This window comes from Buteo buteo, chromosome 2 (genome assembly GCF_964188355.1).
Source record: "Buteo buteo chromosome 2, bButBut1.hap1.1, whole genome shotgun sequence".
In the NCBI taxonomy this organism is placed as follows: Eukaryota; Metazoa; Chordata; class Aves; order Accipitriformes; family Accipitridae; genus Buteo; species Buteo buteo.
This window is the reverse complement of record NC_134172.1, coordinates 21725548-21751872: the sequence shown is the minus strand read 5'-3', so window position 1 is coordinate 21751872 and position 26325 is coordinate 21725548. Positions and strand designations below refer to the sequence as shown.

The following is a 26325-nucleotide window of genomic DNA, read 5'->3' as shown; positions in this document are numbered from 1 at the left end:
ACAGCTGGGGAGCCCACGTGAGCCCACTTCAAGCTGCAGAAACACAGCCTTTATACCAAGCAACAAGGTGTGCCCTGATCCATACAGGGCTGGCAACACAGAAGACCGCCTAAGATTGAGTTTGTGGCTGTCTGCAATTCCTTTTCTTCTGTTGCATGTAGACTCAGACCAGCCATTGACCAGAGTAACCTGTTAATCCCTTGTATGTATCCCTTTATCCCTCTCTGGCATGATTCCACAGGGTCAGTGATTGTATTTAGCATTGATTTCAATTAGTTTAACAGGCCTTCAAAACGGACATAAATCTGAATCCAGCACACCAGGAAATCATCATTATTGTGTTAGGTTGGCAGAATAGGCTGTACTTTTTAATTTGCAGATGTACAAGCTTGCCAGTCTCCATCACAGCCATGCACTTAAAATCTGGAATATTCAGAATACGTGATAGGATATAGATCTGGAAACTAACAATTATGTGATTTTTTTCACACTTATCTTTTGCTTGGGTCTTACACTTATCTATGCCTTCAAAGCCCCTAAGAACGGTGCATTGACTATATTGAATTTCTGCTTTGAGAAACTTAGGTGCAGTCAGCTTGGGTAAAGATTATGCATAACATTGGGTGTTCAGGAAGACTTGTCTTCTTTAATGGTATAATATGAAAAAAATGTTCTAGTGCATTTAGATGTAAGCTAGCTTGTAGCTAACAAATTTGATTAAGCAATGAAATCAGTTTTCTTTGCACATCTTGACAACAACTGACAAAGTGAGCATATAAAGCATTTCTCTCAAGTCTGTAAGCTGAGAAATGTCTTAGGAAAGCAAGCATCTGAAATATACCCTAAAATGTCTGACAGTATACTCTCTAGAATTTCTGCCTAAATGAATGACTAAGATGCTTGAGAGAACACTCAGCGTTTTCATAATCCTTTACCAGGAATAGGTACCTATTCTGTCAGCTCTGATGGTTTCTCAAGTGAAAAATTCTCTATCTATACCTTTTACATGTTCCTTCATGATGTCTAAAGTTAAAAATATATTCTTGAGAAAAACTGGTGCCATGTGTGCACCTAAGGAACAGTGAGCAATCATTACATCCACTGTTTTTCACAATCTACAGACTGCAAAATAGTAAAGTGTGAAAATATTTTTATTTTTCTTTCCTGGTAGATGTCCGTAGAAGAACAATTTATGAGTACCACAGGGTGGAGCTACAGATGTCAAAGATTACCAATCTCTCAGCTGTTGAAATGATACCTCTTCCAAGTAAGTAAAACATAACACAGGCAGGAACCAGATCTGGGAAGGACCCCCCACCTAGCAACACACAGGCAATTTTAAATATTTTGTTTTATCTGTGGACTTGAAATCATGGACAGATTCATTTATCCTCTGTCAGATTTATTCCCCCATGGATGATGTGTTATCCAGTGCATCCTCATGTATCTCAAGTTACTTTATAGGTATATAGCTCCCAGTAGGTTTTGAATGAAATCTGTGCCAAATCATTTTTTCAGAAGAATGATTATATTTCCTTTAAATTTGTTTCCTCAAGAAAAAAAGAACAGTTTTCATGCTTACAAGGCAAACACAAATTCTTCTGTGTACTGTGCATCACATTCCAAGGGAATATCACCAAACACATTTTGCAGTTCATCTGCCTCTTTTGTCCAAGGTAAAACTACATTGTTTAGAAACCTCTGTGTTTAAACTGCCAGCTGTACTATTGTGAAAAATTGAAACAGCTATTTTTCTTTTTTCTAATCCAATTATAGTTCTTGCATGCTTTCTTGCCAGTCTTATTATCTGCATTATGTCTGAATGTTAGCAACACCAAGGAACACTGGAGCGAGGGAAGAAAGAGATTTAAGGAAATACTTAATATTAAGCAAAAAGATAAAAATTTAGCAATGAAACTGAATGAACAGATGTGGAAGTGGGAATATATTTACAAATGGAATACAAATGGAGTCCTACAGATAAAATGTACCTCGGTGCATAGGGTTGTGCAATGCATTGTAATAGGCTGGTTTTAGTGTCTTACTTTGGACATGCGTGAACCTGTTGAGTCCCTAAATATGTATTATCAGAAGATGTATTCTTTTTTGCTTTTTATGAGAATTATTTGTGAGACTAATGTAATAATTTCTGTTTGTTTATCTATATCTCAGCTTGTCTCCAGTTTGCCAGCTGTGGTCCCTGTGTCACTGCCCAGATTGGTTTCAACTGCAGCTGGTGCAGTAAACTCCAAAGGTAAAGAAACGGATTTTTCTTTTTTTGCATGGGTATGCAGCTGTGCTCAAAGGATATCCAAAAACATTGCCCATAGGTTGTTCAACACTAGGTGTTGTTATATTTAGGTCTTATATGCATGCATTCACATGAACATACACCTCAATTGTGATCACTAGCAACACATCATTGTCCCATTTCACTTCAGTAAAGAAATTAGGCAAGAATGGTCAAAACAGTTGTTTTGGGGCTTTAGCCCTTGTTCCTATTTCCTTAACCCCACTTGAAAATCCTTTCAAAGGAGAGCAAGAAGTAGAAATCATAATAAAATTCATATTTTCTCCCTGTATCCCTGGTTTCATCAAAAATAATTTAACCACATGGAGGTGCAGGGTGGTAATGTAACTGTGAAGACATCCTTGTTCTCTTAACAGTAGGGAGACTGACACATCCAAAGACACAGAGTCTTTTCTTTTTGACCCCCTCATTATACTTAGCAGCTACTTTGGGTCTCCTCAGCCTCTCACTGTCACACTGATGAGGACAGTCAAGTCAGTAGCAGGAGTGATTTGGACCCTGTGGAGCAGCTGGAGCACAGACAGCAAAACAGAAACTCTGCAGCTGTAGCTTTTCTAAAAAGTTCTTCAGTTGCTGACCTTCATAGCAAGAATTTATTTAACACCAGTTCTCTGACACAAAATGCAATATCATACTGGATATTTGTTATTGTGTTGTTCAACCCTAGTGGTTCGGTTCAGAAAAGTTACGTATAAAATGGATGCATAATGAAAGGAAAAAATGCTATCTGCAGTCTAAAACAGTGTAATGATTTTTCACCATTCTGAAGAACTGATAAACTGTTGATGAACATGGTACAGTATTAGGAACTTTAGGTCAACTTTATTATGTTTTCTTAAGCTTCTACTCCCTTAGTAAGTCATTTGAGAAGTCACTTCATTGCCAGTTTCTTTTGCAAAAAACTCTTGAGTAGAATTACAGCTAAATTAAATCATCTCACAGAAAACATATCAAACATCTTAAAGAGTAAGGTTACTTCTAGAAAATTGTTCCAAGCAAGCATGAAGAGATCTTGCTTGCTTTAGCCAATTTCTTACTTTTGAGTATTGCTTGATTCTCCTTCCATTAATAAATGTTGTAGCACTGAGTTTCTGTTGGCTTTGGTTTGAGCAAGGTCTGTAGCTTTGTGGCCAGCGTTCTCATTTCTGTTTGGATAAACTCAATTATATGGTAAAGTTCCAACCTCTTATGAAGAACAGGCAAACCTTGAGATCCTTTGTGTTCTTCTGTAGTTTCTGAAGAACTGAGTTTCCTGAGTTCTGGAATTGCTGGAAAATCTGTTTTGCTCACTAAGGCACAAATTCACTGTGGAGATCTAAAAGAATTTTATCCTTCACCTTTAGCAGGAAGCAACACCAGGCACTTAGTCAAACTGTGTTCCTTTCCACATATTTAGGTGAATTTGGGGCTGCCCCTTCACAACTCGCAAGGTGTAATTTACTGCTGAATGATACACAGTCTCAACACACCTATTTCTGTTAATTTAAATTTTGCATGAAAAAAATCTTGCTTTTCATTTTGCCTGTGAAGATCACACTGCAATTAAAGATGAACCTACTGTGAGGCAGTCCTGCACTGTTCCCCAAAAAACAGCTGGCTCCATGCTGCAGCACAGTTGTGCCTTTAACAAGCTGCAGCAGATAGATTGAACAGTTTTATTGCTGTTAATTAGTCGATTACTGACAGTAGTGAGACTGTCATATCATGCAGGCTGTGTTTGGACATTGTTTGACTAGCAGCAAAAGCAGAAACTGGAGTCAATGTCTTAAAAAAAAGGATGGCACCAGAAAAGCAAACTAAGATTATGTCTCTACATGGGAATCTCAGTAGTTTAAAAACAGTCATACCATCCAATTTTCATCTATAAAGATAAGTGCTATTCAGCCAGGTTTAAGCAAATGGAGAATTGTGTGTAGAATCATAATATAGTTCAGAATGGAAGGATTCACTAGAGGTCATCTAGTATAACCTTCCACTCAAAGCACGGCCAGCTGTGAGATCAGACCAGTTTGGTCATGATTTTGTTCAGCTGGGTCTTGAAAACCTCTGAGGCTATGGTTCAGTCCCCTGAACATCTTAATCTTATACTAGATTTTACACCTTATTTTTTAAATTGTTACTTCCTCCTGAAACAAGGCTTTGGTGACAACATCTGTCTCAGGCCCCATTGCGTTTCTTGGCCACTGTCCTCCAGCTTCTGAAATGAGCAGCTTATTTCAACTAATTCAGTTCTACAGAGAAACAGATCTGAAATAATAAGATACATATTTTGTGAAAAGAGGCAACTTGCTTTCTAACATGTGAAGACTAAGCATTTATTCAGTTACGGTACATTACACTGCAGGATCATTGTGATCAGGACTCATTCCTGCCTCAGCTTTGACAATTTTCTGCTCCCTACCAGTTCTGGATACTCTCACCTGCCTTCTAGTCGAGTGCCTCTCTTATTTACCTTCTGTTCCTCAGCATGTTTATTCATTTTAGGGAGATACAAAAAAAAAAGCCTTATTCCATTCTCAATTGAGATGTCTGGATCACAGAAGAGTACTCAGAATCTTTTACTTCACTATTACACTGTGGTTTTGCTCCCCTCAAAAACAAATTCACTGTTAAAATGTTATTTTTGCATGTGATAAAGAAGCACTTGCTCAACAAGAAAACCTCACTCTCCTGGTTAAAAATCATAATGGATGGAAAGTTGTGAGTTCTTTCATCATAGTGCTCTGGCTTTTTCTGTGTGTTGTTGCTCTTCAGTCACCAGCCTTGTAAATCAACGTAGACTTTTCTCTCCTGTCGTGATATACATTGCTCTCCTGCAGCAGAATAAAATCTGCTTGGAAAAACAAGGGCAAAGCATTACATAGAGTATTCATGTAGACATTTCAGAAGTGCCTAGAGTACAAAGAAAATTAATATTTACAGTCCACTTTCAAATGACTGCTCACAGGGGTTTTTGAAGGAAGCAGAAGCAGGTGCTTAGGAGTGATGCCTGAGTAGTGCTTCTGTGTTGCAAAGCTGACTGGACACACTGGTCCAGGAGGTGAGAAACCAAAAGCTGTCTCTCTTGGCTGTAGGCAAAGCCCAGGGTGGGGAAAGCAATTAGCCTTTGGTGCAAAAGCCTGAAGAAGGCTTTGAACTTAATAGTGACAGATTTGCATTGTGGCAATAACCTATTGACTGATCTAGTGCTCTGATTTCTGCAGAGCGAAAATGCCTGTTTGCTAGTGAGGAGACTGTTAGGGAGCAATGAGGGTCAGATATGGCTGTAAGAGACAGTGATGTTCCTCCTGTGGAGCCACAGTAGCACTTTGATACTCTAAAGTAAGATGTCCCAGAGCAAACAGACTTCCATGTGCGTAATAAGCAAATATCTGTCCAGAGGGGAAACAAAACTCTATACCAATTCTACAACCCTTTTTTCTCAACAAGTTATGACCCCATTTAGCCACAACAACATTACTACCAAGAACAGTATCTTATATATATATATTTTTCCTTGCATAAAATTTAAACCATATGTTGAATCATTCACACAACAAAGTACAGTTGTTGGAAAAATAGAAAGTTTGTATAAAACCTATAACTATACAAGGAAAATTGACCAGCAGAGCCATTGCAGAATAACTGCACTCCCCCATGTGGACAATCTGTGTTGGAATAAAAGTAACTTATTCTACAACAGTGAATTGTTTCCTACCTGTAACTCCAGCCCAGCTGCTGTGTAAACTCTGCAGTCTTTGGAAAGGCAGGTTCTTCTTGTAGGTGTTCAGAGCAAAATCCTCTATTCCTGTCACTTTCTACAAGCTTAAATCAGTTTCCAATTTCATAAGGGATCATCAAACTATCTGCTCTGAAATCCAGTATGACGTATGTCATGCAGTTTCATTATGACTAAGTGAAGGCACATCATTTTCTTTTGACTTTGGCAGACGGGGGATCCCCCTAGGAGCTAATTTTATTTTTAACTAAATATGTTTCATAATTGTCCCATAAGTAAAGTAAAACCATTCCATAAGTAAAAGAGACTAACTATAAATAAGCAAGCTAAGATGTATCATAGCTTTCTGTTACACAAGGATCTATGTCTATAAAATGCCAGAAACACTTAGCATCTGTCTCATAGCAGTCACCTGTGGCTGAAACTTGGATTATTTGCTCTTCATTATCTCTGACTTCCTAGCATGTAAAAACTGGGAGAATTCATTAATGTTGGGCATGTTTATATCATCTTTTCATGCTTCTGAAAATGTTTATATACTCTAGGCACTTGGTATACCCTGCATGTTAGAGATGTCATTTTCTAGGAAAGTTTTTGGAAGCTTTAAGGCAACTTTGCTGTTACTTTATAGGTTCACTTTCTACAACTTGCTTGCATTACTGGAATAGTAAGTTTCCTTGGAAATATTTGAAGTAATTGCCCAAGAAATAAATTGTGTTTATGAACTTTAAAAGAGTTGACACTGAAATAGAATGGAAGTAAAATGCTTAAATGATCAAGGAATTTTTAAAAGCCATCTTTATACAAAGTTTTGAAAAGATTTACGTTCAGATTCTGTAGATATTGATGTGTTTGTTTAGGTGAACTTCAGGCAAGTCTCAGATTTCAGCAGTGAAGTGATACTGCTATTTTAGTGAGTTCAGAAATAAGCAGACAAAGAGCACAGTCTCGCAATCTGCGCATGCTGGAGACTCAGGTTTGAATTTGTCTTATGTTTCACTTCATTAACACAGGATAAAAGCATCTCCCAATCCTTGCAACATCCCTCAGGCTTAGCGTGGTACTATTATCCCAGCACTGGAGATGGGGAACTGGAGTACTGAAGGACTAAGGGCAAGAGTTGCAAACAGTTTAGATGATAGTTTTATTCAGCTGTCACTGTTGGTATCTATATTCAAATTTTAAATCCTCAAAGCTGGCTGCCTTATGCCAAGGGCACCCAAAAGCCTAACGGCTAGATTCACAAGGGTGTTTTGCTGGCTGACTCTATTAGGTTTTCAAGGGAACTTATGCAGAATAGGAAAGCAGTATTAAAAGTACCTTTTCACCAAACTCTGCACTTAAGTATCTAAGACCAAAAAGGTCTCTAGGACTCAAACACTTTATCTAAGGAAATACCTGCAGCTGACTGAGTCTAAGCAGGGCTCAGCAGTGAAGTCTCTGAGGCCCATGAAGCTCCTCTACTCATTATGTGTGACACTGCCCTTTACACAAGGAGGCTCACAATAATCAGAGAATCCCCTGAGGCACAGTAGTTAAGTGAACGTGAGTCCTCTGAACACAAGTCACCCCTGAAGGGTGGCCCATTACATGTTGAGGTGCTTAAGCCTGAGCACTGAAACTCATAGTCCCTTGCATGGCAGCAACTCAGAGCAGCTCCACTACCCTCTGGCAGTGGTTGCCTAGAGACTCAGGGTCAGCTCCTGCCACTGCTGTCCAGGCAGCCCTGCTGGGGGCTTTCCTGGGTCTGCAAGGGAAGAGAGATTCAGCTTTGGGAGTCCCAGTTCACAAAAAGATCATGCTCATGTTACGTGCTTAAATGCACTTTTATCCTTAAGAGTCTCTATTTTCCAGGCTATGCATTGAATAATCTGGTTTGAAATCATAGTAGTTTATGACATTGACCCATGGAGTGCAAACCCCCAGTTTGAAAAGTGCCCTGCAACAGGCTGCACAAATTCCCTGTGCTGGACTTTCTGTGTGTAGCGGTGAGCCAGGACACTTCATGCACTCTAGGAAGAGTTATTCTGTCCATGTGCGTGTGCACAGCTCCCAACGCTTCTTGTACTCTCAAAACAATCCTGAGCTAAGAAGATGAAAGAATCCCATTTGTGATACTGTCGTGGTTTAACCCCAGCCAGCAACTAAGCACCACGCAGCCGCTCACTCACTCCCCCCCCCCCCAGTGGGATGGGGGAGAAAATCAGGAAAAGAAGGAAAACTCGTGGGTTGAGATAAGAACGGTTTAATAGAACAGAAAAGAAGAAACTAATAATGATGATGATAACACTAATAAAATGACAACAGCAATAATAAAAGGATTGGAATGTACAAATGATGCGCAGTGCAATTGCTCACCACCGGCTGATCGATACCCAGTTAGTCCCCAAGCAGCGATCCCCTGCCCCTCTTCCCCCAGTTCCTATACTAGATGTGACATCCCATGGTATGGAATACCCCGTTAGCCAGTTTGGGTCAGGTGCCCTGGCTGTGTCCTGTGCCAACTTCTTGTGCCCCTCCAGCTTTCTCGCTGGCTGGGCATGAGAAGCTGAAAAATCCTTGACTATAGTCTAAACACTACTGAGCAACAACTGAAAACATCAGTGTTATCAACATTCTTAGCATACTGAACTCAAAACATAGCACCATACCAGCTACTAGGAAGACAATTAACTCTATCTCAGCTGAAACCAGGACAGATACATTTCACTTCAATGCTTTATCCGGTATGCCAGCAACAGCACTAGCTGTGTAAATGAAAAGGTTATGGCTCATTTTTATGGAATGTGTTCTGACCAAAATGAAAAATCAGAAATGTGTCTGGGAATAGTAGCAATAATGCAATTGAAGTCTTGATACTTCTAATCTTTTATTATAATAATCACTGTTCCCATCTAAACAGGTAATATGGAAACAAGTTGTTTTGCATTCCATGCTGATTAGCTGGAAAGCGGGGAAGTGAAAATCTTTAGGCACTTGCAGCTCTCAAGAAAACATTTTACAGTTGAAATATGAAGTGACAGTTTTCCACAGTGCCCTTATGGTAATTGAGATAAAAAATTGTTGCCTATTATTTGTCTTCTGAACTTCTCGGCAAGCTTGAAATGTCTTGTTTGTTTATTCATCCTTTGGAAAGAAATTGGAAATATGTTTAGTTAAGTTTCAAATCTGAGTTTATGTCTGGAAATCTTTAATATCAGGAAGAGGAAAAGGGTTAGGTTTTTTGTTTGTTTGTTGTTCTGTATGTTCCACCTGACAAGACCTATTTTCATAAAACTGAGTTGAATCAAATACTGCAGTATAAGTAAGTCTTATGTAATCTACAATATTTATTGGCTGAGCAAAGCACCACCCATACAGAATTACAAAAAAAGCACAAAAATAATTATCATACTATCTGACTACATAAACCCCCTGATTTACCAAAGAAAATAAATAAATTCAAATGAGAAACACAGGGTCTTTCTCCACACATAGCTTACTGTTTGGTATCTACTTTTCCCTCATCTTTTATTTGATAGCTGACACTATGACGAAGGTTGTAGATTGCATTACAGAGCAACAGATGAGATCAGAACCAAAGATACTCATCACCTGAGAGTGCAGATACATTAGCTTATTTGTGCAGCAAACATGTAGTGAACACCTCCTGTTGTGACATGCTTTGGTCTAAGCCCTTCAGTTTATTTTACCAACTTGATGAAGTTCTTAAAAAAAATTAATAAAAATCTTGAAATCTAGAAGTTTTTAATGCAGTTATTATAAATACACTTCTCAAAAGCTCTGGAAGTTCTTGTGCAAAGAAATTACAAAGAAGGCACAGAACTGAAGTTACCGTTGGTTTGATGGGTGAGGTAACAAGCTTGGGCATTGCAGTGCAAGGTGGCAAAACACTTAGTACAGTGCAAGAAAGGAAGTTTTACCTTGAGAGCCTGAAAATATTTTTATCCCTGTCCCTATATTCATAAACAACCATCTATAGAGCTCAATTTTTATTCATAGAATCACAGAATCATAGAATAGTTTGGATTAGAAGGGACCTTTAATGGTCATCTAGTCCAACCCCCCCTGCAGTGAGCAGGGACATCTTCAACTAGATCAGGTTGCTCAGAGCCCCATCCAACCTGACCTTGAATGTTTCCAGGGATGGGGCATCTACCACCTCTCTGGGCAACCTGTGCCAGTGTTTCACCACCCTCATTGTAAAAAATGTCTTATATCTAGTCTAAATCTACCCTCTTTTAGTTTAAAACCATTACCCCTTGTCCTGTTGCAACAGGCTCTGCTAAAATGTTTGTCCCTGTCTTTCTTATAAGCCCCCTTTAAGTGCTGAAAGGCCACAATAAGGTCTCACAGAGCCTTCTCTTCTCCAGACTGAACTCCACCTCTCTCAGCCTTTCCACATAGGAGAGGTGTTCCATCCCTCTGATCATTTTTGTGGCCCTTCTCTGGACCTGCTCCAACAGGTCCATGTCTTTCCTGTGCTGAGGACCCCGGAACTGGATGCAGAACTCCAGGTGAGGTCTCACAAGAGCAGAGCAGAGGGGCAGAATCATGTCCCTCGACCTGCTGGCCACACTTCTTTTGATGCAGCCCAGAATATGGTTGGCTTTCTTGGCTGCGAGCACATGTTGCCGGCTCATGTCCAATTTTTCATCCACCAGTATCCCCAAGTCTTTTCTTCAGGGCTGTTCTCGATCAATTAATCCCCCAGTTTGTTCTGATAGTGGCGATTACCCTGATCCAGGTGCAAGACCTTGCACTTGGCCTTGTTCAATCTCATGAAGTTCACATGACCCCACTTCTCAAGCTTGTCCAGGTCCCTCTGGATGGCATCCCATCCCTCAGGCATGTCAACCACACCACCCAGCTTGGTGTCATCTGCAAACTTGCTGAGTGTGCACTCAATCTCACTATGTCATTGATGAAGATATTAAACAGTGCTGGTCCCAGTATGGACCCCTGAGGGACACCATTGGTCACCGATCTCCATCTGGACATTTAGCTGTTGACCACTACCATCTGGATGTAACCATCCAAACAATTCCTCAGCCACCGGACAGTCCACCCATCAAATCTGCATCTCTCCAATTTAGAGAGAAGGATGTTGTGAGGGACAGTGTCAAAGGCCTTACAGAAGTCCAGGTAGATGACATCCATAGCTCTTCCCTTGTCCACTGATGCAGTCACTCCATCATAGAAGGCCACTAGGTTGGTTCAAATGCTCACTTTTAAATAATTCCTTGTTTTAACTATTTGAGGGTTTAATTTTCCTTGTTTGTTTGCTTCAGGGATATTACATATTTCAGTTCCAAACTAAAAGATGGGAGGAAGACTTGCTGATTTATACTCAGGCTGTTTTTATCCCAACACTATTTAACTGAGTAGTGTGCTGTTATTACAAAATTGGCCACAGTATCTAAGCCATTGAATTACAAAATAAAAAAAATGAGGTATTTGTATGGTTTAAACAAACCACCAGAGGGAGCATATATAATCCAATCAGTGTAATAGATTCATATACAAATGACAAGGAAAATCTCATTTTAAATGCTTTAGAAGGGCTAGAGGTTTAAAATATAGTGTATTCTGTAAAATATATTCTGTTCTATCAATGTGTACAACTTCATGAATTTGCTGATCATACTGCTGCTTCAGGCACAGAGAAAGAAATGTGCTAGATTCTGCCTGTCTATAGAAGTTGTGTGCCACTACAGCAGTTCTTTATGCTGGAGTGGTTTTATACGAAAACATGGCAGAGTCCTAACACCTGGGTCTTAACAAGAAGATTGTTGAATTAGGTCAAATTTAGCCTGTGATAAATGAAAAGTAATGTCAGTACTATTTTTCTAACTTGTATACTGTTTCTTTGCCAATTATGGAGCGATAATATCGAAAATCTAAGAAGTAGAAATTCTGGCCCTTTGTCAGAGTTTGCTCTGATTAAAATGCAACACATTTTCCTTCTGTTTTAAAAGTTGTGTTGAGACAGCAATTGGTCTTTTTAATAAGTGCAACAAATGTATCAAGAATGAATGTGTAAATTTGTCAGCCCTAATACATCACTGACAAGAATGATACGATAACTAGATCTATACTTTATTGAGCAGAGAATTGCTCCACACCCAACTTCTTCAAATCTTTTCCAAGCTGCTTGCTCTTAATTTGACAAGCTAATTTGAACGCATGAACTGCAAGAAACTGTTAGCAAATTAGCATTCAATAATTGAGAATTTTGTATGCATGGCAAGTCTGATGGGAGTAAAGCAAGAAAAGGAAGTGGCACAGAAGTGCTTAATGAACAAAGCATTTTCTCAAACCAGAGTGAGCCCAGTGATGGTATTGTTTGATGAAAGAAGCCTCGCAAGATCATGGTAATAGATATTCTCAAGTGGGATGGCAGTTCTGTTTAGAAGACAGTGTAAGCTTCAGTAGCCTGAAGGTCCATTTAAAAATACATAACAGTAAAGATGTACATATCAGTAAAATGTACATAATGGTACATTTAAAAGCGCTGTTATGGAACTTAGATGATCCTGAGCTATTAACCTGTTTTTATTGAAATTTAGCCTGCAGCCAGATGAACTAACTTTTTGCTGAGATTGATACATGGAAAAATAGCAGATAAATAGCCTTTCTACATTTTTTGGATAAGTTTGTGGAATTTGTCAGTACCTGGATTCTGTGGAATTATTGTGGAATTTCTGTAATTCCCCTTGAGCACAGATTGTCTGGAACAATTCCTATGGTTAATACAAATAAACCTAAAAAGTTCAGTCTCTGAACAGAACTCTCAGGTGCAGGTGCAGTAGCTCTGAGAGGCCTAGGACATGCCAGAGCAAGACTGGCCAATTCACTTGATACGGTGTGGGACCCGCTAGAGTAGAAAGAACCCCTGCGTGGTTCAAAGCTTGTGATATCTTATAACGGACACATAATGCTTGAAAGCTGTGTTCAGGGCAAACACCCAAGCTTTTTCCTGCACTAGCAGAACATTGTCTTGTGAGCTTCATTCCTTGAGTTTCCTTTCTGCACACGTTCTTCTGCAGTGTCGTCCTTTCTGCTCACTGATGTTCTCAGCAGCCTCAAGCTGGAGAATAAAACTACCTCTAACCTACCATTAATAGATTTGATATCTACCCAACTGAACTTAAATCCTGCTTTCATAGAGAAACTAGTCAGTTTTCTTACAGCTGCAGCATTAGTCACACACTTTTACATATGTATGCCTTGCTTTGTTTTCCTGAATAACTCAGAAAAACATGAGGACAACAGTTATGCTCATAACTGATGCAGATTTTTAAGAAATGCAAGACTGGGTTACAAAACTTTAAATCATTTCTACAAAATGGGCAGAAGATTGCTACAATTCTCATTACTCTGAAATCCTAATCTTTCTGTTGAAATATTTTCTATGAAATCCTTGACCTGAAGACTGGGAAGCATTTTGAAGTTTCTTAATCTAGATATAAACACAGTGATTTATTTAAGCCACATCACGCACACTACTCATGTGATATATTTGTGTTTCTTACCATATCATTTGCCTTTCAAAATTTGAGACTGGTTTCACTAGCTATTGGTTCCTTTGCCAGAGATGTTGCTGTGTCTTCTGGAGCTTAGAAACTCTGTTCATTATCCACTCTGCAGGTTTCTGTAGTATCCAATTTTGCAACACAGCTTGGCTAAGACACAGATATCACAGTCAATACAAAAAGGACCACTGCCTGGACAGTTTTAAGACTTTAATGCAAAGTATGTCTCATGTAGGTCTATCAAATATATCATATTTCCTAAGGTGTTTTATTATAAATGCAGGAAGTAGTTATTCAAAGATACAGAGGACAGTTAAGCACTTAAATCCCGTTGAGAGGAGGGAAAGTAGACATCCATCTGTTATTTATACCTTTGAGAATATTTTCTTCTGCTGATTAATTTGGAAGGAAGATCACAAAATCTGTGTTTAATTTCCATGTTTAATTTCACAGATGCACCTCAGATACCATAGTGATAAAACAGTAGATAAATAGCTAGGTAACACAGCTCTTTTGTGTAGAAACTTCTTTTGCAATTCTTTTACATGCTAGTAACTTTTTATTCTTCATTTATTGTGTTAGAACAGTAAGAAAAATCCCATTCAGTCTTTGATGAACCATTTATATCTAGAACTGCAACTTCTGTGCCAGCCATAAACTTTCAAATCACAACAGAGTTGAGTTCAGACTTAATTCTGTATTGTTTGTTTATCCTGAGTGCTATAGCTGTAATAGTGGGTATTCCCTGCCCTATTAAACAGGCTTTCACTCTGGGATTAAAGTCATTTGCTGGCAGAACTGCACCATGTTTAGTTACAGGGCAGCCCCAAATTCTTTTCTGTTTGATTTCATTTTTGCCTATTCAATTCTTACATTGATAGCTAATACCAGAAAGTTTGGATTCAAACATGTTCCTGTTTCGTTGGTGTCACGTCCCAAAGTTGGAGCGACTCAGGTTCGTGGATTTCCTTTGTCAGAATTAAGGTGAAACCACACCAGGGGAGTTCAAACAACAATCAACATTTATTCAACCTAGCTAACCTTGCCCAAGTACAAGTGAACTTATCAATATGAACCTTGCAACATGTCATTAAGCCACTGTTTGAGAAGGAAGGTGTAGAAAAAGAAATGGAAAAAGGAACATGAAATGTATCAGAAGGAGAGGCGTCCCGTTGAGTCACGAGGTTCAGAGCAGACCCCCTTGCTTTCTGGACTCCTTCTCAAAGAGGAGCCCAGGGGTGGCTAGATCCATTCCCAGTCTCAGACTTGGTCAACGGTTTATGTTTAAAAGGATGAGGTGAAGGGACTGTGGAAAAGAGAGAAGGAAAAGAGGGAGAGAGAGAAAGAAAGAAAGAGAGAAGAAAAGGGTTTCACCAGTCCTGGGTCCAGTGTTGGTCCAGCCAGCGTAGAGATCCAGTCCTGGAGGGCGCGCACTGAGAACTCGTTCTCCCTTCTTTTATAGTGCGTTAGTCAATGGTCTCGACATGCACAGTTCCCATTCCCAGGGTTCTCTGGAATCAGCCGGTGAGCTTTGCGGAGGGGGGATTTATTGCGGAGTTGCCTCTCTTTTTCTGCTGGCATGACCACTTAAGATAGAAGCACAGTCCCATCTTCCGTGGGGCCTCCTCCTCCAGGCACATATGCTGTGCTCCTTCTCCTGGTCACTTAAGGTAAGGAATTGCAGCTTTGGAGAAGTGTGGTCCCATCCTCCATGGGGCCCTCTCCTCCGGCCACATTGTCCTGTTCACAAAACTCCAGCATTTTTACAGAGGCCATTTTCTCCACCAAAGTTCTTTAACGAATGTTTGAGACATTGACTATAATTTGTCAGGTGGTCACAACTGGTGAAAGGTGACACTTGCCTGTGAAAGGACTCCACAGACAGACATCCTAGAATGCAATTTATACATATCCTAGACATCTTAAGAAACTTAAACTTCTGGTCATTTTTCTATGCCATGTGGTGGGCTCTCTCAGGGCTGAGTTTCTACACCAGGCATTATAGCCTGGCTGATTCCCAAGTAAATGACTCAAGTGGTGGTCTAATGTAACTATTAGACTTTAATTGTACAATCAGAAGAGAGCAAGGAACACATCTCAAAGAAAACAGACTTTCCTGATAACAAATTAAAAGATTTATACTTAACAACATGCTCACGCATTACACACAGTAAATAAAGTATAATGCAAAACAGTTAGGATGTCAATTTGCGTGGTAAGGTAAAGTGAAATATAGGTAGATGATGATTAGGTGAATACAGAAATTAGAACAAATAGAAAAAATAGTATAGTTATTTAAACACAAGAGTAAAGATTACTGCAAGGTCTCTGAGAGGGAAGTTACCAGGTAAGGCAGAAATTTTACCTACTTTACCTGAATTCAGAGACAGAGCTTCAAGAAGGCTTTGACATCTGCAGATGTCTTATATATGAGCACAGGTGCAAAGACAGAGGAGTGCAGTCAGGATCTCAAACTCCTCTTTGATTGTTTCACTATAATCTATCTTAACCTAAAATAATCAGATATAAACATATCATCTTGTCTACAGCATAATTTTTAACCTGCTTAGATTGTCTTCTTGGCACTCAGGCTGTTTCTTCCACTTCTTTTGTGTGTAAAGTCCCAACTCATCTCATTTTCACACCTCCGAAATTTGGTAACTTTTCCTTAACCTAACTAACACTAATTTGTTTGGAAGAGTTACCTTTGTCTGCTAAACTACTGTTATTTTTATCCACTTCTCTCTCTGTTGACTATCATATACAGGTTTTGATATTATTTTATGCTAACTACTATTCCTGTGCTACTAGAAGAGTTAGAAGTAAGTTGACTAGTCTCTTCCCCTAATGAAAATAGTGAATTTTTAAATAGTTCATGGTCACTACTCCTGAAACCAAGTATGGCAGGATATAAGGAGTTTTGACTTTGGTGAGAAAAACACTTCAAAGTTCTAATATGGAAGCTAATGGAAAAAAAGAAAAAAAAAACATAAGTAGGTGCTTAGTTTCTAAAGAAAGCAGTTAGGCCCTACAACAGCAGTTCTCCCAGTTTATAAGCCAAATATATAAGCAAGGTACTCCTAATGAAATGAATTAGTTTTTGTAGTCCTAACTGAATTCTTAGTCATAAAAGGTAGGATAGTACTGAAACAGGTTAGTTCAATTATCCATAGTTCCCCACTTCAGAATGTTTTTATGCATCACTATGCATAGGGCAGTTCTACTGTTTTTGCTGCTATTTTGCACTTTATCTTACCTTCTCTTCCAATGGACTGAAATAAATCAACTTTACTGCTTACAACAGCAGACAATTGGGAATTTTTTTCTTTTCCAACAATGATGTATTAGAAAATACACAAATTTGACCAACCCAATCTTTATGACTTCAGGACAATTTTAATGGAAAGTTTTTGCACTATATAAAATTTTCTTTTTCTTTACTTTTTATGTTTCACTGAAATGAAATGCAGAATGGCAGTCCCAGCCAGATTTGTTTAATGGTCAGTTTAGTGGTCATACAAAACACTTGTACAGCTGTAGTTCATCTTCCCATACCAAATATTTTTTGACATAGAATTACATGCAGATTAAACAGAGCCTGGAAGCTTCCTGGGCATTGGAAAATTATTGTCTGTGCCATTAAATAGTTATGATGTTCCCTGATGTGATTTCAGTCCATGCCCACAAGCACTGTCCAGAACAGTTCCCAGGCATGGTTTAGGAGTTGGACTGTTCCAGGGATTATTCCCAGTTGGCAGTTTATGTGCAGACTCCTTCTTTTCAAGGTTGAGAGAGTTTGCTTGTTCAGGCATAGGCCCTTCTGTGCCAGCAGTCTTCAGTGCCAAGGAACACTTCTGGGCATGTTTATCTTACTAGTATAGAAACAGCCAGAATGATCACAATAGTCTTAACTGCTTTCCAGAAGTGCTAACCTCTTATGGTTGTACTCCTCAATATCACTTGAGCATCACTGAAATATTGTTTGTCTTGTTGCCTCCTAAACGTCACTCTTTAAGGAGGGGCCATAAATGAAAAGTCTCTTTTCGATAGCATAATATTTTAATTTTTACATATTGCTATACACATACTCCTGTGTAATGTTACCAGAAATTTTTATTTAGACAAATCTGAAATCCACATGTCTCTTCATAGATATTGGATAATCTGAGATTAAGACCTGCTAAAGCAAACTGTTCAATTTCTCAACACAGTCTACTGATTCTCTATAGCATATATATTTTATCAATCTTTCCGGTCACCTAAACAGTGTGGACTGTAACATTTCCCTGTAGGAGGTATTCCCAATTTCAGAGAAAATAACGAAGTTTTCTCAGTGTTATTCCTAAATATCAAGGCTTTTTTGTGCACCATTACATCTTTAGTTCCCCCTCTATTCAGATCTATTAACTCTTCCAGCGTCTGCATTATCATATAGCATTAATGAAACCACTTGCTTCCCACCAGATATCACAACGAATATTAATATGTACAATTAATGAAGAAATTGATGAGCCCCAACTGTTCTGTAATTCTTTGGTAATCTGTTTTGCAGACTGTTCTTGCTGAATATTGACTTCAGAATTTGACTCACTTCTAGATAAAAAATGAGATGCAAGTAGAATACTAATTTGGGAAACAAATAACTTTCTGAACTTTAAGTTCCTTTGAACATAACCAGTTACAGGATGATTCATGTCCTTCCTTTCTTTTACTCCCTAGGTGAAGAATTCACTGAGCCTTTACAGCAGGTGTTTTTCTTAACCCTATTTCATCCATACTTTCCACAAATGCAGTGGTATGAATATGCAGTTTCAAAACTGTATGTTCTTTGTGCAGAATGCTCTCCTGTTTTGTTGGCATACCTTTGTAAGCATATAAGCATTGGCTGATGTAGAGTCAGTTTAGCACACTATGCCTCATTCTCCTGTCATAGCTCCTGCTTCCTTTAACTTCTTTTTTTAGTTGTGAATGAGATATAACAGGACCACTAACCTAGCCTAACCAAAACATCTCTGCACTTCTCTTTCTAGCAGCTCAGATGCTGATGCCCACTAGTACTTGAAACAGCCATGTTATGTATTGCACAATTGCTGGGGGTTCAAATGTGAATAGCCTTATTTCACACTATCTTTAACCACCAGGCCACTTTCATCCTCTCCCAAGGACTCTTCTACTTGTTAAGGTTATCAGTGTTTTTTTTTTAATAAAGGAGCATAATCCCAGTAAAAGTATATGAATAAAAAAGGGAGCTTGGCCAATGTGTGAATGAGAGCTGTGCCTTGGCGCATGCTACCTGAGACTTGATGCTTTTCAATATCATTCCCAGTTCTACAATTCATATGTCTAGGAGTACTTTGGGAAACAGAGGAGCTGTGAATTAGTGTATGCTTGTCTGGTTTTCAGAAAATCTGGGATTAACTCTAGGTTCTGTTACAGAATTCTGTTATCTCAGTTGATCATTTCATGCCTCCTATGCTCTATTTCCTCATCTCTAAAGTGGAAAAGGAAATATTTTCTCCAAAGGTGACTTTCATATTTTTGTTTTAAAAACAAGAGATAAAGCAATGGGTATGTGAGGCTAGCTGTACTTCTGAGGTTGTCAGTGTAAAGCATTATAAAGCAGCTCTCAAAACACAACTGTCCACTCACTTTTATTTATTTAACCAGATGGAAATGTAACACGCAGTATCGGGAAAAAAAAGTGTAAGATCATGGGAGCATCCATCCTAAAATTGAAGAGATCATTTTGGATATTCAAAGATAGAAAATAGTTCAGACAATCATGTCAAGGTAAGAACGGGGGATTAATTGTGCTAGTTAGGATCACTAACCAGAGTGTAAAGTACACCCAGTAGTGCTTTGGAGCTCTTTGCCTTGAACCCTGAGTAATTACTTGTGTGCAAAACAGGTAGCAATGCCAACAGATCAGAATTCTCTGCTAACTTCTGTTGCTATTAGCTCTTTATACCCACTTTGTCCAGGTATAAACACACAAAGTCAAAGATAGTGGAGAATGTAACCTGGTTTCAGAGACTAATTTCAGTGTGGCTCCTTCCCAGAGAACACATTTGATTATTATTTTCTGCTGATATTTTTTGAAAGTCTGATGCCATAATCTCATAAATCTGACTCTAGGGCCTTCCTCTTACACTTTCTTTTTTGTTCTAGTTATTCAAAGCAGAGCCCTTAGCAAAAGCTTCTTTTTTATTCTTTATCTGCTTTTCAGCATGTTTCCTTTGTTGTTGTAACTGACATTAAGATTATAGAAAATATCCTCCTATTCTGTAATCAGAACTCTGCCAAGTCTCACTTTAACTAGGATTTTTTCCTTTCTTTCTAGTTGAATTGGAAATAAAACTTACTTCTTTTAGCCCACTTTTATTCTTAGGCTCTTCCAACAGCAAGAATTCCCCATGGGAATCCTTATTTCCTACTGCCTATTCACATATTGTGTCAAAGTTGCAAATATCGAGTCTTACACATGTTCAATCTTTTACTATAAAATAACAGCTTTTTTTCTTTTTTTTTTTTTTTTTAACATCTTTCACTTATCTGGTTACATGATGTTGCAGGAGTACTTTACAGAACATATAGCTATATTTTTCCAAATTTCTGTCCCATAAAATTGTAGAACCACTGCCAGGCTGAAGATTACTAGCTGAAATTTGTGCCACTCTCTGATCCTCCTCATCATCACCTGAATTTTGTATATTTTGAGAGGCACGCAATGTTAAGACAATGATGGAATTCAGTGCTGCAGACACAGATAGGCTGCATCAAGTATTAACTATGCCTTAGTAATTATATTTGAATTTTTCATAAACGTTAAAATAGTACAGGCTGTTTGTAGTGCTGTATGTTTAAAATCCTTGTATTAAGCAAGTCATTTTAGCTATTCTTACCTTATAAGAGCAAGGTAGGAGCAAATCCTCTCTAACTATTCAAATTGTCATCCTATTCTGAAGTACAGTTTAATTAAGCAATATGTTAAAGTAAAGGATAAATTCAGACAACACATTAATGCTTGAATTCAGATATACGATTGGGTGTATTGAACTAGATGATAAGCACAAATACTATTCAAATATCTTACAAATTTATACCACAGTCACTCATAGTGACACTTCACATGAACTTCATAAGCGCTTGGAGCTGTGATAAAGTTCTGCATTTGTGACAAGGGAAAGTGGAAAATAACAATGGGAGGAAAATACAGTCTTTTCCCAGACAGCACAGTTGAACAAGAAAGTGATATTCAAAAGATGGAGGAACCAAAATGGAGCCTGTTCTGCAGTAAGGGGAAGCAAAACCAAACCAAGCACAAAGAGCTTTTTTTCCTCCAAAAATTGCTTTATGATTAGGGGTTTTTTTCAGCTGGAGAGACACAAAGTTCAAGGCTTCTGGTATTTTTATTTTTTAAATATATTTATATATATATGTATTTATTTTTATATTTTACTTCCTATCTCCCTCAGCTTGGAAAGAAATTCCACTTTAAAATATTCTAATTCTCCTTTTAGTAATTCAAACAACCTAGTGAGTGCCTTAATCTTTTCCTAATGTGATGTGCCCTCCTTAGTGTTTGAAGGCAGGAAAGAGTTCGGTCTGTTCAATTTTCTATTTAATTTTCCAGGTTAACCTTTTATTTATAGGAGTCAATAAATATTTTAACTGAGCTGAATAATTACATGGTATTTAAGAAATCATTTCAGATTTCTGGAATGCCCTTCAGTTCCCAGAAATCCATTCTTTATATGCTGTTACCGATATCCTGGCAAAAAAACCTAGGGAACAGTTGGTTTAAAGAACACATGTTGTGCATTTTAATGCTCTTGAATGTTTTATACCACTTCAACCTGGTGAAAAGATTTTTTAATCCATACTTTGTCCCTTTCCTTCCCAATAATTTTCCATTAAGTTTTTAGCTTTTATAGGTTAAACCTCGATTAATTATCTGTATACAGGGTATCTGATTTATTATTATTATTAATCCTCATTGAACTCTCTTAAAAGAGAAGCAGCAAAGCATTTCAGCTCATGCACTGACTGGATGCTTCTTGTCATTTGAATATTCTCTGCGAAGTAGAGATAAATAGCATCTGGTAGATCTTATGACATCTCGATCTCCTTTCTGGCTATGTACAGTTCACAGAAAGGATTCTGACATCTTTCTTGTTACCCAGACTCAGCTGCATTAGTTATGCCAAATCATCATTGCTATGCATGCAGAGACTTTAATTCTCCCTTTGCTCCCTAAACCAGTACTCCCAAGTTCCACACAAATCCTGGAATTCCTTACATTTCATGAATGTCCCTATTCTCATTTCCTAGAACAACTTTGTTATTGCTTTCCTAGGAGCTGATTTCGGTCATCACTTGAAAATGAAGTTGTTATAAAATGGCCATGTTGACAGATGGTATAAATGGCATAGCTAATCAAATCTGCTCCAATGTTTTAATGGCAACAGGGAATTATCACCATGCTACTAAATGAAAGTCTTAAAAGTGCAGTTGGTAAACCGCGTGGTGCACTGAAATGACAGTTCCCAGAATTCTAACTCAACGATGCAGCAATGACAGTAGCTGCTATGGCTGACATCTCATTGACATATGTCTCAAAGGAAGTTCACAAACAGGTTTGCTGGAGCCTATCTCATTCCTGATAAAGCTGCTTTCTGATAATATTGTTTGGACTCACCATTGCATCAGTAGAAAATGTTAAACAAACCATGTCTGGGGTTTAATGTATTATTCTTTAAGATACAGTCATCTGAAGAGACGCTCACATGTTTGAAAGAGCCATTCCAAATCCTTGCATGTTGCATTCAACTTTTGGTGGTTCATTAATTCCTGGGAAAAAATCAGCCCCAGCAATGTTACTTGCCACCATATTTCAGTAGTTTGTCAGAAAAGACTTACGAACTGTAAGTGAGTGCACCTGGGATAAGCTTTTATTCATTTAACATTTGGAGCCTTAAGTTTGACACCATTTAGATACAAGATAAAATCTAAGATAAAAGGTCATTAATCCCTACTAGGTCTAAGTACATGTTACGGAGGCATGCACAATCAAATCCAACAGCTGTTAAAAGTCAGATTTATTCTTCAGTAAAAAGTTAGTTAGAGCTCCGATAATATTAGTAATTACAGGCTCAATGATGTAAGGGGAATTAGTACTACAGAGCTGACTTAAGAATCCTTAAAAATTAAAAGTGATGACTCAAAACGCACATATGGTCATTTAATCTCTATTGGCCAAAATAGTCACCTCAGTGTACCTGGCACATCTCGATTTGTCTGTTCAATTTTCAACCTGTGGCCTCAAGGGTTTGGGGCTTTTTTTCTCTTCTCCCTGCCTGGAGAAGTTTCATTTCCTGCTGGGGGGAGTGTACTGCCACAGTACAGTTGGAATGAATTAACATGGTTATGTACCTGCCATAATTGCCTCTATTGTAGGAATTATGGAGTGGCTTGATGTCATGTCTAAACATTGGGCTTGATTTTCAGATGTACAGAATATCCTCAAACCCATTAGATTTAGCCAGAGCAGTATGACTAAAACGTAATGTGTACATCTGAAAATTAGTCCAGTTCTCCTTCAAGATGGGTACAGAAGTTGCTAATGAAGCTCTTCAAACTTTAGGGGAATGTAGGGGAGACTGAGATTTAAAAAAAATATCTTCTATTCATACCTGGAATGTCATGTCATCATTTCTTTCTGCTTAGTACCACAAAGATAGGGAGGCAGCACCGAGCTCCCAGCATAGCACTGATTTCACTCACCCTTCAGCAAGAAAACACTCTTTACAGTGACCTTTATTCCCATGCATTGGGAAGGAGGTCTCCGCATTCCTCTAGAATGCATTTCTGGTTTAGGCATCTTTTTTGTTCACTGCAACAGGTTTCTTAAAAAGTCAGTTGCTATAGAGTGAGTGATAATTGATACCTCTTAGGGTTGGAGTACTTTTTTTAGTAACATTGCAAATGGTGGAATATGGATCAGTGCAACTACCACAGGAGAATCAACATTTTCTCAAAATCTTTTGTCAAAGACATTGTAGTTTCTCCTCAGAATAATTATATGGTAGAAGTTTATTATCTCAGGTGTGTTGTTAACATTGTTTACATCTTCTTGTAACATCCTCTCCTACTATAAAAGTGATTCCACTGTTCCATTCTTCCAAATGCACCTGTTTACCTCAGTTGAAGTAAGGTAGTACTTGGCATGTCTTGGTATCTTTCAGTTCACTGAGAACAAAAAATTACCCCATAAATAGTGCTAACCATAACAGTGGCCTTATTTGCTTGCCCAGTCTTACTAAAAGACAGTGAGAAAGTTATTTGCTGTACAGTCAGGTAAGTTATGACCATGGGTGCCAAATGACATCATCCTGTCTCATAACAAAATACTACAGGAAATGAATGCAGAAAACAAACAAACAAACAAACAAAAATTAAAAAAACGTAACTGGGGAGAATCTCTTTCAAAGTTGGACATCATGGTTTAGTTATTTGCTTGCTGATTTAATAATGCTTTCTGTTTGTAATGCTAACTGTTGTCTAGGAAACCCTAAGTTACTGTATAAACACTGGTAACACTCTTGTGAGGTGGGGATTGCCAAGGGAATCATTATATTAAAGTGTTACAAGTTGCTTTAAAATTGAAAATTTAAAAATTAAAGAGGATATTGCAAGCAGGCTATCAACCTCACCTAATTTGATAAGAAATATGCATGCAACTTAAGTTTTCCACAGCTAATAAGTAGAAGCAGCTGTATAGTATTCTCTAATTGTCATGAAGGCTGTTCTGAGGAGCTGTTACCTAAATCTGTGAACATTGATCGCATCATTGTGTGTGTATCTTGATGTCTCAGATCACCTTGCCTGATAAAAGCAGTGACTGGTTCACTACATCCTCTGCGTGATTAAATTTTCCTGGCTAAGAAGTCTGGTAGAAATAATTAAACCAATTTACATCTATATGGCTGACATCAAACTTAAAAATGCTATGGCTCAGTGCAGTTTTAAGAATAATTATCCAGTGAAAGGGAGACATTCATATTTAAAAACTATAAATTAAAAAAAAACAACCCTAAAATAAAAACTCATTCATTGAAACACATTTCACTGAAGTGGATTAAATGATTAACTCATATTGCAAGCAACTGCCTCTTGAATAAAAGCAATACCACATAAATCATATGGATTTTAAAATAAATCACATCATTTACTTATTCTCTCTGTCATTCTCTTCTCTTCTTTTCCCTTCCTTTCTTGTTCTTGTTTTCCTCCTATTTCCATCCGGACAACTTCTATCTATTTCATCATTTAAAGATGCTCCAGTGGATTTGACCGTCACCGGCAAGATTGGGTAGACAGTGGCTGCCCTGAAGAGGTATGTGAGTAGTTTACATCCTCAGCCCATCAGAGGCCACTTATATACTTATGATGCTTTTGATTAAATTCTTCAGACTATGAAGCATGGTTTCAAGGCCAAAGACATGCTATATTTATCTCTATCATTCAGTGGAAATGCTGTAAGTCATAATAAAGCAAAATAGGCTGAGCAATTTCACCCCCCATTTGAGGGAATAAAATGGACACAAAGTAAAAATTTTATCTCTGAGAAAATACTTTAAATAAAAAATAAAAACACCAGAAAGCCTACCCCAGAACAGTATCCCTGCACCAATTTTCTCTTAGATCTCTGACTCTTGCCAGAAAAGGGGAAGAAACTGTGATGTTCCTCATCTCAGAAGACCCTCTGCCAGAGTAGTCTCAAGTGAAAAACACGCATTGCATTTTGATTATGAAATCTGGCCAAATCATATAGTACAGAAGAAATTACATGCATAAATTCAAAGAGATTTTAAAAACCCCAAACATACAAGGCATTTGGATTTCCTTTCATAGAGTGGCAGCAAAAGAACAAAAAAGATATCTGAATGTGGTAATGATGGACTGTCAAACAGAGACTATAGGCCTCCTCTAAAAGAGTTATTTGGGGCACTCCTGGACCAAAGCAGATACATATATAAGTATCTTACTTCTGGCTCCTTCTCAGTGTCCTCCCTTTAGAAGGTTTTTTGGTTTGGAGGTTGGGGTTTTTTTTGGTTTTTTTCTTTTTCTTTTGGGGATTGTGGTAATAGGTACAAATTAATTTATGACACTTTTAATCTCCTGATGGCCATAAAAAAGCAGTTACTCTTCCATTTTGGCTGAAAGGGCTAAATTCTGTCATGAGTTTCAGCAACGTAGCCCTTCTGAAATGTAATGTCAGGCAAAACTCAGGGCAAAACTTAGCCCCAAGTGTCTAGTTAGAAAAGCACATTCTGTTATATTCTCAGTAGAAGCAAAGAGAAGCAATGATATAAATCCAGTCTGATGGAAGAAATTTTTTTTCCTTATAACTGTAATTGCAAAATAACCGCATCCAACATACTGCCTTATTGCATGGCCTTGAAACTTCAGCTTTGCAATTTGTAATCTGCTGATTTAAGAATGGAATTTCTGTGAGATTTATTGTCTGTGGAGGATGACCTCTTCAAGAACATAAAATAAAAGGTACTGGGAGTATGTGTTATTATATTGCACTATCTCTGTATTGCTTTAATCCAGATTATAATTAGCTGGGACTTTGTTGTGCCTGTAGATGAAGTTATCCAAAAATTGCTCTCTGCAGGACAGTAGCATCCCATTCTGCTTCTCCCTTCTTGTTTCAACACAACTAGTGCTCCAAGGCTTAGTACATGATCTGAGAG

The 26325-nt window shown here is 38.1% G+C and overlaps 1 protein-coding gene across 1 annotated transcript in view; it reads left to right on the top strand.

Annotated features, from left to right (window-relative positions):
• The window catches only part of PLXDC2 (plexin domain containing 2), a 279753-nt gene that overhangs the window by 219404 nt on the left and 34024 nt on the right, over positions 1–26325 (top strand). The window contains exons 8-10 of the mRNA XM_075047931.1: positions 1172–1267; positions 2173–2254; positions 24899–24959. Coding sequence (XP_074904032.1) covers positions 1172–1267; positions 2173–2254; positions 24899–24959 — 239 coding nt within the window. The remainder of the gene's footprint in view (positions 1–1171; positions 1268–2172; positions 2255–24898; positions 24960–26325) is intronic.